The 12,638-nt window shown below is 41.1% G+C and overlaps 1 protein-coding gene across 1 annotated transcript in view; it reads right to left on the bottom strand.

The window, feature by feature from the left end:
* The window catches only part of nphp4 (nephronophthisis 4), a 370,059-nt gene that overhangs the window by 85,355 nt on the left and 272,066 nt on the right, over positions 1-12,638 (bottom strand). The window contains exon 16 of the mRNA XM_074682340.1: positions 729-889. Within this exon, the coding sequence (XP_074538441.1) occupies positions 729-889 (161 nt within the window). The remainder of the gene's footprint in view (positions 1-728; positions 890-12,638) is intronic.

Below are 12,638 nucleotides of genomic sequence, written 5' to 3' on the forward strand. Positions count from 1 at the left end.
TCAAACAAATTCTAACCGCACATGTCTACCACTCATAAACAGCAATAAACCTGGCGAACAGTGTGACTGAGAGAAGATCAAGAAAAACATTTTTCAGCTGGAGAAATGGAGAAACAGGACCAGAGGAATAGGAACAACTTTGAGGAACAACCCCAAAAATGCACCACATCTTTCTTAAAAGCCTGCCACCACTGTACCTCACCTCCTACAACATCAATAGCCCACTAACTCTCCATGCACCTGTGGCTAACCTCAAGTTTTACAGCCCTGGGAAGATAACTACATCTACAAAAAGACTAATCTGGAAGAAAATACAGATTTTAATTCTGTGTGGATGGATGCCACATACAAACAACAAAACATGACGAGTTCAGCGACATCATCAACATATGTTATCAAGTATTCTTTGTGTAGGTTTTAATATTCCATGAGTCAAAATAACTTCTTTTTTAGATAACTATTCAATATATGAAAACTATTTACTGAATTGTACAAACCATATTGTCCTTATGAAGGTAAAGTAGATTTTGTGGCTGTAAAATGACTTCAACCAAGGTTAGATGGGGTGAATTAGCTCCTGTGATAGAAAAGGTTGTTGACCCCTGGCATAGATGCACCACATTGGAGTTAAATGTCAAGGTAAACAGGCTGTTATTCCCCTTTTGTGTTTGTTTTTTGGTGTTTTTATCCCTGGATGCTCTTTGTTTAAGGAAACCTCAGTTCTCTACCTTCAGCTCAATGGCAGTGGAGCCAATGAGAAGCAGCGAGTTGCTGTCCCAGATGTCGATGTGCAGGGTGTGAAGGGCCAGGTAGCGTAGAAACCAGCGCTTCTCTCCTGGCCTCAGGAAGCCCTCATCAACTCTGAACTGCACCTGTAGGCCTGGAGAGTCTGACAGAGGAGAGAGGAGACTTCAGCATGAAGGGTGGACAGCATGTATTGTTCAAAATCCTGAACTAAATACAAGAGGGATTATGAGTGTGACACTGTTAATCCTGTATAAATGTGAACACCTTGAGCAGTGAGACAAAGAAAACAAATCACATTGGATGGCAACACATTTAAAAGCCGGACTAACAGGTGAATAAATCACTCCAAGCTGATTTTTGTTTGACCCTCTGACCTTGAACCTGGCTTTTTGCGCACACTTCACTTTCTTTTTTGCAACCATTTTAGCTGTGCTAATGCTGCTGGGCTGAAATTTTGAGAGCATCTGTGTTACCATTCCAATTTTAATTTTTCAAATTCAGCACCTAAAATATATCAAAAATAAACTGTTAATTTCAAATACCATGTCTCTTCATGAAAGTGCCTAAATGTGCCCCATCTACACCCATTCAAACCACATGATTTCATTCCTCGTTATTTGAAGTACAAAATGGAAAAAAAAAAAAATAGACGAAATTGCTTTTATGATTAACTCAACACTTGAAAATGTTGGTCTGTGATTTATTTTACTAGCTCACGTCATTAAAAAATCAAGTGATGAAAGTGTATAAATATTTTGAAATCTATGACTTTTATTGTATTTTCAGAATCTAAACAAGAGGTGGGCATTTTTAGTCACTTTCATGAAGAGAGTGAGTTTTGGTGTGTTTTAATCATTACACAAACAAATATCATTGCAGAAAAACACTGATACTGCTAATTATTGTCCAACAATAAGATACAATCCCAAATAAAAACTTAATTCAGATAGCATTTATTATTCATAAAAAAAAATATTTCATCCTTTTCTCCTTTTATGTACAAACCCTTCAGGGCTCTAATTTTGTGGCACAGCACAGGGGGCGCAAGCCTGGCGCACCCCGCGCAGTGTTAATTTTGTGTGGCGCACCGCTGCGCGCTACCAATTTGCCAATTTGGTAGACCGTCTGCTCAGAGATGGGTGTGACGGCGCGCCAGGGGGAGTGGTCAGCAGATTCATGTTGGCGCAGTGACAATTTTGTGCCAAAAAAAGTGCAGAAAGTGCGCTGAAAGCTCGCCAGCTCCAACCTGGTCTATTCTCGGTGCAAAGCGGAGCGCACCCTCCGCAGCTGTAATTTGGTGACAGGTGCACATGTGCGCACATGTCAACAAAGCCTCAGAGGCAGGTTTCCAGAGTGTCAGGCACATTTTAATGCAATAAACAATCACAACAATCACTATTTAATGTAACCGTCTGAACCAGCATATACATTTATATCTATATTAACTGTCCCGTCACATCTGATGTCAGATTAAAGCCGTTTGTCATAATGGAAAGTTAACCTGACGGCAGCTGGAAGTTTGATGCACATCTTACAATTAAACAATAAACAGCCTTAACATCTGATACTGAGTATATATCTGGTTCTCTCATTTCGTTTTTGTGTTTTTCAACATGTTGGCGGCATTGAGAATATATGTAAATGTAAACTTTCAGGGTTTTTTTTCCAAGAGAAGCATTCTGCAAACAAACTTGCATTTGAAGGGCTAAAAAAAATAAGTTGTGAATATTTTATACTGTATGACAAGCACAGATATTGGTTAAAACATTATGCAGTTAAATTATCAAAAACATTTTTTTTTTTTTTTTAATCTTGGCTACTCTGCAGGTGGGCATTTTCTGCCACAATCATGACGAAAGGATGGCGTGATTCTACAGGGCCAGAGGGTTAATAAAAACAGCAGGAACGTTTAGATTCTCTCCATCTGTTAGAGAGAAAAATACCAAGCTAAAAGTCGTGCTTAAAATTGCATGTCGAGGACTGAGATTGGTGGAGATCCAGGTGAAGAGGACAGAGAGAGGAGCTGCCTGGAAACAGTCACTGAGCGTGGAGGAATTTTTGAAGAGATACTCAGGGGCAGAGTTTCTGGGAGAGTATAAACCCACATCCACACAAAACTCTGCAATGACCTGGAGTCACTTACTGACCGAGCTCATTTTTTAAACTTTTGGGATTAAAAAGAGTAGATATATGTTCAATCTCACTCCCAACCCATCTGCAGGAATGAGCCGCCCAGGTGCCAGCCTCCACTGTCAGTCATTATAATGTAATTAGTCTCTCTCCGTCCATGTTGCCTGCTAACTGGAGTGGAAATTCTGGCCTAGCCTACTTCATGTACATACAGCGAGGAGAGGAGGAAATGAAGAGAGACTGCAGGGAAATAACAGAATGAAGCACAGTCTCTGGTGAGTGATGAGTTCACTCAGAGGCTGAACTGAACACAAACTCAGACACACACCGTCTGACACAGTCGGTGCTTTACGCTGCTGGCTAGGAGCTATTTCGTCAATCTGCTGAGTGACCTTAATCCATGTTACATAATTATTTGCTTGATAGCTCCCCTGCCAGTGGTAGCTTCCTAAAACACCAAGTTAAATATGCTTCAGGTGTAGCTAAAGTTTGATGGTTTGACTATCAAACTGCACTTAGCCGTCTTACCTTTACTGAGCTGTGTAGGAGGTTTTCGGTTTTTATAATAAACTGAGGATGAAGGGCAAAAACCTCTAAGCCTGAGCTTGGATAGGGCTGAAAACTTGCTTCTGTTTATCAATGGCTTTATTTAAGAAGAAGTAGAAATTGGCAACATTTGGCCAAACAGAAACGGTGGAAATGAGATAAAATGTTTATATTTGTGAAGTATTTTAAAATGGGTGAACAATGATCCCCATTTTTTTTTTTTTTTTTATCAAATTAAAAAAGAAAAAACTTTTAATATTTACATCACTGAGGGTCCTGTTCACAGAGGCAGACATTACTAACAGCTATTTTTGTCTACAGCGGAATTTAGGCGACAGAAAGAGTGAAATTCCCAGTACGAGCCTGGACCCAGTCCTGAAATCTACCTGGAAGTCACACAGGGAAGAAGAGAGGGGGCGTATTTTGTATTTACAGTAGAAAAAGAGGATGTGGGTTGTTGTGGAAGAAGAAGAAGAAGAAGAAAGTATCTTTTGTTGTTTTGAACAAGGAGAAGAAGAAGAAAAAACATGACAGTAAACAAAAAGCAACGATGGAAGACATCCAGCAATTTGTCTTCTTTGTGAATGGCGTGTGGTTTTTGTTACAAAGAACAATCAAGCTTTGTTTCAGAGAAGACTGTATGCCGCCAGGAGAAATGTCTCACAGGAAGTGGCCATTCTATCCACCAATCAACAGTCTGCAGTATTGTAGCTCCACTATCTGGTATCAGATCGGTTTAGGCCCTCCTCACACGAGGAAGGTCCTGTATCATCTTGGCGTCGGCATCGAAAACATGTATCGCTGTTAACACATCGTATTGTACATAGAGTTGTACATTTACATGACAATGCAAAACTGTCGTCGGGTTGCCCGTCTGGTTCTGCTCCGAGGCGGATTCCACGTCAACAAGTGCTCATGCTCGCGTAACATGCTGCGTCCCTGCATGAGCACTGGTGGTGTTCATGCTCTCTGAGAAAATGTTGATATAATAGTATAAGCAATATTTGTAGCTGCTAGAACAATATCAGAATCAGTCCGCCTGTCGCCATTGTTGTTGTTGTGTGTGACAACATGGGTTGGGGGGCAGGGAGTAGGAGGGGTACTATGAGGTCACTGTCTTTTCCGGACTTATCTGTTTATATCAACTACAGCATGAAGACGAATACGCAGATATCCACCTGCAGACCTGTTTTCAAAAAAGATGCGGAGTCATGGACAAATATGCGTCTCTGTGTCTCAATATCACCGGATCAATAGTTTATTTTACCGGAGAAATTCGTACTCGTGTAAAGCCCACCTTAGTCTGGCACCCCAATGGAAGGGTCCCAAAAAGTGGGTCCAAAAAAATCAGGAAGGAATGAAGAGAAACTGGGACAGACAGCGACTTAAAGGAAAGTAAACATGGGTGTGGAGTTTCCAAGCTGGGAGTCATCAACGAAAAAGTTGGGTCTGAAAGACGACGCTGAAGTTGGCTGTTTTCTGTTGATGGATAATATTTCCATAGCAATTTATGTTGTTTGTTGTTTATGGTATAGTCTAACAAACACAACTGATTCTATGTTTGACAGTTTTCTTTTCTCTCTGACAGTCAGAGGTGGATTGATGCTTTATTGTTGAAGACCATGAGCTATCAGAGGGTGATGTGGCTGTCATGGAGCTTTCTGCCTGTTGTTTCTCCAGCTATGGGCTCATTCTACAATCTGAATGCTCCATGTTGCTTACATTCTAATTTCTACACACTGCACCTTTCCCAGTAAGAATGACTCCCGTCTGTTAATTTTTTCTGAAAGTTCTGTGGTCCATTATTGTAGATATGTAAAGACCTTAAGAACATGGAAAAGCATGTTTTTTAACTGATTTCTTACTGTTAAACATAATTGTATTAGCCTTATCTGATTGTTCCCATCTGAAGCTTGAACACTTGTATTAAAATGATAAGGGCTGAAAGAGTTGCTGTGTTTTCTGAAATGTAGGAATAATAATCATGCAGCTTCCTCTGCTTTTGTTTTGATGATCTTTTTGAAATTCATTTCTCTGGCAACTTCAAATTAAATTGTTATGCAGTTTTAAACTGCCACTTTCCATTAATACGACCACAAGACGTTACACCACCACGACAGACAGACAGACAGACAGACATACAGATGAATGACCCGACTCAGAGTCAGAGATCCGATCACTATTCTAGCCTTTCCTCCCATCCAGATGGCTTCAAATTTGGTAGAAGAGCTATAATCTGCACCCAGCTGTCAAGTTTTTGTGGACAAATCTGAACTGGTGCTGCAGCCATCTACTGGGAGTCATTAGGGCTGATGATTGCACTGCAGGGGAGTACAATAACAATGTAGTGCAATGAGGGTGTATGAGGCCATTCCAGGAAATCAGAAGCACCCTAGGGTTCCCATAATTCAGGTTGATAATGCTGCCTAATATACCACTGTAAAACCCCGAGAGTGATTTCATTAATGGTGGGATAAAGTCAGGGCTTTCAAAAGCAAATCAGCAAGCACGTTTTTCAACTTCAGATGCAGATTTGTTTCTTTATCACAGAGGAGCAAACACTGAGCACACTGACTGGGAAATTTGAAGAATAAGAATTAAAAGGTGGTTTATAAAAGGGGAGATAATGGTGTTGACCCATGCCATGGAGGGTGTGAGGATTGGCTGTGTCAGGAAACCTGTCACCTGTTAAGTTGTGTTGTTCTGTTACTGACATATATCAGCGTTAAAAGGCAATTCTCTTCATTTGAGCCAAGAGTTACAATCACAATCAGGGATGTGCACCACTCAACAAACTACCAGACATCATCACCTCGACCAGTGTCCCCCATGGTTATTGCTCATTTTAACAATTTATTGTTATTTTATAAATGTAGGTGTACAATAGGGATTAATTGAGCTGAAATGAAACAACCTAACATTGGTCAGAGATGGAGGTGAAGTTCAATGTAGTTTGAGAACTAAATCTAGTATTAAAAAAAATGTTTTGTCAAATGTAAGTTTGTAAAGTTTGTAAAAGTGTTTCAACCTTTGTCAAGAAATAGGCTGTGTAAACAGGTGTGGTTATTACCAAGGGGCAGCATTGAGTTTTAAAAATGACGCCTAAACTGAAGTGCTAAAATGAGTAAAAAATATTTATAGCCTGGTTTAAATAAAATAGCTCAGGTTTAAATGGTTAACTTCACGGTTGGCACACACTGTGCTATTAAGATCACATGGCAGCAACTCAATGCATTTAGGCATGTAGACATAGCCAAAATGATCTGTTGCAGTTCAAATCAAGCATCAGAATGGAGAAGAAAGGTGATTCAAGAGACTTTGAACGTGGCATGGTTGTTGGTGCCAGACGGGTTGGTCTGTGTATTTCAGAAACTGGGATTTTAACCCCCAACCATCCCTAGGGTTTACAGAGAATGGTCCCAAAAAGAGAAAATATCCAGTGAGCAGCAGTTCTGTGGGCCAAAATGCCTTGTTGATGCCAGAGGTCAGAGGAGAATGGACAGACTGGTTTGAGCTGATAGAAAGGCAACAGTAACTCAAATAACCACTGGTTACAACCGAGGTCTGCAGAAGAGCATCTCTGAACACACAACACGTCCAACCTTGAGGCAGATGGGCTACAGCAGCAGAAGACCACACCGGGTGACCCTCCTGTCAGCTAAGAACAGGAAACTGAGACTACAATTCACACAGCAACACCAAAACTGGACAATAGAAGATTGGAAAAACGTTGCCTGGTCTGATGAGTCTGGATTTCTGCTCCACATTCAGATGGTAGGGTCAGAATTTGGCATCAACAACATGAAAGCATGGATCCATCCTGCCTTGTATCAACGGTTCAGGCTGCTGCTGCTGGTGTAATGGTGTGGAGGATATTTTCTTGGCTCACTTTGGGCCCCTTAGTACCAACTGAGCATGGTTTAAAGTCCACAGCCTACCTGAGTATTGTTGCTGACCATGTCCATCCCTTTATGAGCACAGTGTACCCATCGTCTGATGGCTACTTCCAGCAGGATAACGCTCCATGTCATAAAGCTGGAATCATCTCAGACTGCTTTCTTCAACATGACAATGAGTTCCCTGTACTCAAATGTCCTCCACAGTCCCCAGATCTCAATCCAATAGAGCACCTTTGGGATGTGGTGGAACTGGAGATTCTCATCATGGATGTTCAGCCAACAAATCTGCAGCAACTGTGTGATGCTATCATGTCAATATGAACCAACCTCTCTGAGGAATGTTTCCAGTTCCTTGTTGAATCTATGCCACAAAGGATTAAGGCAGTTCTGAAGGCAAAAGGGGGTCCAACCCGGTACTAGGAAGGTGTACCTGATAAAGTGGCCGGTAAGTGTAAGTATGAAGTGCACCAACATTAAGGTCTTTGCACAATGGGCCTTTTTTTGGATGCGTTTTTTTTGGACCGTAATAAAAGTGTCATGCACAGACACCTTGCACACTGAATCCGATGTGTTAATTTTGTATTACTTGCAAAAATTTGCAGTACAAGAAAAATGGAATCCTCAAGCAGTAATCAAGCAGTTGATCCTGCAGGATCTGCTCGTGAGCAGCAGCTGTCAGTATGTTTGAAGTATGGGCGCAGGCACACACAGAGACACACCATCACACACACACGTGCACAATTCTTCATCATCTAAACATGGAGACAAATGGAACCACCAAGCAATTGATCCAGAGCAGCAGCTGTCAGTATGTTTGAGGTATGTGCGTGCGGGCACATGCACAGGCACACAGACACACCGTCACAAAAGTCTTCATTCATCATCTAAGCATCGCCCAAAATGTGTAGGGAAAATATGTCAGAAAATGTGATGTTCCAAGTGGCCTACAGTGTCTCTGAATAGTCAGGAAACAAGCTGGGCAGATGGGAAAATGCAAAAAAAAGAACCTGTTGCAATAATTATGAAGGATGTATATTTTGGAGTGAGTGTGCAAAAATGCTTGACAAAACATGAGATCAAAATTGTTTTATAATGTGCCTAAGTATCTGATGAAAAAAACGGACTCAGTGTGCAAAGACCTTTAGAATTAACAGTAGTCATTCTCTCACTCAAACTACATTAGTACTTGCTATTCAGCATATTGAGTAAAACCTTCACACCACTTTGTGTGTTCAGGAAGTGGCACACAGCTCTCACCGGATCAAAGTCCAACAACACTGTCACATCTCAAGTTAAACCCTGGAAGTGTTTTTGGAATTAGGCCGACCAGCTTGCTCAAAACAACCGTCTGACAAAACCTACACCACTTGAGACCAGATTGATAGTTTAATTACATAATCAATAGTGAATTAGCTTGTGAAGGCTAATCCACCTATAGAGTTACTGAGATGTGCTACATGGGAGGAGGTATGCAAGCACTAGTGCCCAACCTCATTGTCTCGTCAAATAAAGCATGTTAGCTTTAGTGATAGAAAGTGTCTGACTGGTTGCAGTCGTCTCTAAAACACTGTTTAAGTACGGGTTGCCTCTCTGTCGTGTCACAACATCTTGTAATTGGACAGTAGCTTTTTCACTGTACACCTGGCTAAATGTGCTGAGGAGAGGGGCTGAGAGACAGAGTGAGCTGGATCTTCAGAGAACCACACCGGTGTGGCTTCTCTTAAGCTGTCATGTACATCATCACGCAAACGTTACGTGACACGCAGGAAGGAATGGGAACATCTTTGTAAATGTGTGGAGGGCTGTCCCACATTTTATGTACAACAGGAGCAGGAATTTAATATTCTGTGTGCAGGCTTTGCATTGGGATGCTCCAAAGTGGAGAGTAAAATGATGTAATCTGTTTGTAACCGTGATTAAAAAGGATAAGCACGATATGGCTTTGGACAATGTCGCATAGTATGAAACAAACCGCTCAGCTTTGACTCTTCTGTGAATGTTTTCTTGCCTCCTGTTTGTTTGTCTTGGCTCTGAGGATATATAGCTAATGTATGCATGCTTTCCTAACAATATTATACACATGCTCACTGCAGTAATAACATTGTGGGACACTTGAAGGAAGGTTACAAGCTCCGAGAGGGTTATAGAGCACCCAGAATGAGGATGAGAAGTGACCACAAGTGAAGTTAATACTTAATAATAATAATGATTAATTGTGTGTGTAGTTTAATTTGGTAGATTAACTTTTGTAGAGTTAAGGTATATTTTTTATCTAAGGTGGTGAAGATAAATAAAGAAAAGAGGAAGGTCTGAGTCTATCAGTTTCTCCTGCAGATAGTGATGAACATCTCAGGAATGAGATTCTCAGATTGCATGGGACAGAGGACTGTGGGACCTCCTGCTCTTCCTTTCCCATGAAATGATCAGCACAGAAAGAGGTGAAAGAAGTATGGAGTCAGATTAACCAATTTTACGGTATGTTGGTGAGACATATGGTACCTTATTTCCATCACAGCTCACACTCGAACTGAGCATGTGTCGCGGTAGTTCAGAGAGAAAGATCATTGAGTTCATGAGAAAAGATGACGGAGATCATGGGGAAGATGAAAGTATGGAGCTTCGGAGATGAGTGCGATCTAAAAAAGTATGTCTTCTATGTTTTTTGGATCAATAACAGGAAGAGAGACATATAAGCAAAGAGTCCACTCTTCCAAGGTAGTTTTAGTGTTTACATAGTCTCAGAACACAATAGTCCGTGGGTCTTGAAAGATCTGTCAAAGTAATCTGAAAATTGCTGGCAGCCAATGAGCTAAGAACCTAAAAGCGTTGTAGGCTTTAAAGTTGGTAACAAGGCAAAGTAAGTTACTCGAAGAAATGCCTTGTGACCGTTCACATTGTGACACTGAGGCCGTGTACATGTAGCCAGATATTTTCAAAAATGAATATCCCCCTAACTTGATTAAAAAAATGCTGGTGAGTGCGGCTAGAAGAATGCAACACACATATTTCTCAGTGTTCTTAAAGTGGACATATCATGCTTGTTTCTCCTTTTCACTATGCCAGACTAGGATGCCTGTAAAGCATTTCTGCCCTCAGTACAAGTCATTTAGTTCCTTCATTGCCCCACAATAGCGTTCTCAATATCCTCATTTTAGGTCATTCTGAAGATCTCGTTGAAACACTCTGTTTGGAGAATGACCTCCAGTAACCTCGCAACGTCACAGCCCTTTGTGCTCTGATTGGTCAGTTCTATCAGAGGGGCGGTGGGGGTAGAGCCAAGGGGCGGTTTTTGCAGCATGGCAGTATTAACAAAATCACCACATTGAATGGAGCAGACTGAGCGAGTTTGCTGTTTGTCAAAACTTCACTGTAAGGCATTGATAGCACTAATAAAATGGCAGAGTGTAGGATACGTCCTTTTGTATTGGACCCCGAGTCAGACCCGGACGGTTCTGCAGCTCAGGAGGAAGAAAATCCACCTGGACACAGATCATCTCAGGACGCTTCAGTGTGGTGAGTCAAAGCGGTACTGTAACATGTATAGTTTATACGTTTATACTGGGCTCTTGGTGGGTGTATCCCTCGGTGGCGGTTGTGTGACTAACTGACATCACAGAGGAGGAGCTGCTTTATCAGATTACTCCAATAAAAAGAAAGGATCCTTGTGTTGTCATGAAGGTCAAAATCTTGCAGCCAAATGTCAATGACCCATTTTCAGAGGCATCAAATCTTGTTCTAGGATATCAGAAAAAATACAATATCTCATTTTTTTGGAAAATTCAGGGGGTGAAAGGTCTTGTTTTCAAATTTATTATTTTATATGTAAGTATTAAATCAGGGATCAGCATGATATGTCCCCTTTAAGAAGTGAAACCTGTGCAATCCAATTAGGATGAAGCTCTATTATTCAGCTGTGATGTTTGAGAACCAAAAACTCTGTTTCCTGACATCTATGCGTTGCTGGAGTTTTCCAAAAGTTAAACTTTGGCTGGAGTTTTCAGAAAACATCATTTGTAAAACTGTGAAGTCATGTGGACGACAGGCCTAAACATATAAAAATATATACAGTTTCCCAAATACCCGGCTATGTGTGGACATGGCCTGATACTCAGTCTCAGTATCTGTATAATGGCCTCATAACCTCTAAACTAAGACTCATCACAAGATCCTTATTAAACAGTGTGACCTCAAAATCCTACATATTCACATTCTTACATCTGATGCTGCTCTGAGGACAGTGGGTGGCCATAAATCTAATAGCTATTTAGTATCTATAGCATGCCATTTGTTATTTTGTCCACTCCAGCAAGGTCACATGCAGGGACACAGGGACCATCCATTTCATTTTGATCAAACCAGCTTCAAGTAATAGCTCAGATTCATTTTTAGAATGTTAAATGAGTGCCCTGTGACTCTCTGATGACAGCTCTGTAATGTAATGACTTGGAATCTGAGTCATGCTCTGACTCTCGGCGGTTGAAATGAAACTGACCCCATCAGTGATCCAGCTCAGCTGGTGAGTGGGTACAACGTACAGTCAGCATCAGCCCCAACCCAACCTGCAGCAGCATGGTGATGTATTGCATGTGTGTACGAAAGGTATGAGTGCGGGTTTGACTCCCAGAATTCTCTCCTCGCAGCTTCCCTCCAGCTCTGTATCAAAGCTCCCATGCTGTCTTTATTCCCTGAAGCTGAATGTGCTGAGAAGCAGCTGGTTGGATAGAAGTGGAGTAATGAGGACCTTTAGGTGACAGCCCTGCTGTGTTAAAGAGACCATCTACCCCTCTGATTCTCTCCACACATGAATTGATACAAAACTCTTTGCCTTTTTTTTCAAATACAAACATATGTATTCTGAGAGTATATCCATAACACATGTATTGTGAGCCGTTGCATATTCTGAGATCGCTGTGCCACCACCAGCTGCTTTCTTATGGTTCATATACAGAGGGCTGACGAGGGAAATGACAATTGTTAATCGAGGATTTCATTAAATCAGGCTGTGGGGGTGCTCGGCAGATTTTTTTGGCTTTTACTGCACCATTTCAAAATGGAGGAAAGAAAAATATGAGTTCAGCCTATGAAGAGTCTAAACATTGATCTCATTGTTTTGTGGAGCTTTATATGAACTTCATTAGCTAGAATAGGAATTTGTCACATATTTAAAAAAAAAAAAGAAGGATCAGGCTAAAGTGACAAGTGACAAAGTTTCAGTTTCTTAGTTGCATTTGGGAACCTAAGAGATGCACTACAACTCTGCTGTCTTTGCCTGCATCAAAAGACAAAAGCTAATGAATGACTTAGGGCTTGAGACAT

The sequence above is a fragment of the Halichoeres trimaculatus genome, unplaced genomic scaffold (genome assembly GCF_033239565.1).
Source record: "Halichoeres trimaculatus isolate MK-OKI-2021-1 unplaced genomic scaffold, fHalTri1.1 fHalTri1_scaffold_11, whole genome shotgun sequence".
NCBI classification, from domain to species: Eukaryota; Metazoa; Chordata; class Actinopteri; order Labriformes; family Labridae; genus Halichoeres; species Halichoeres trimaculatus.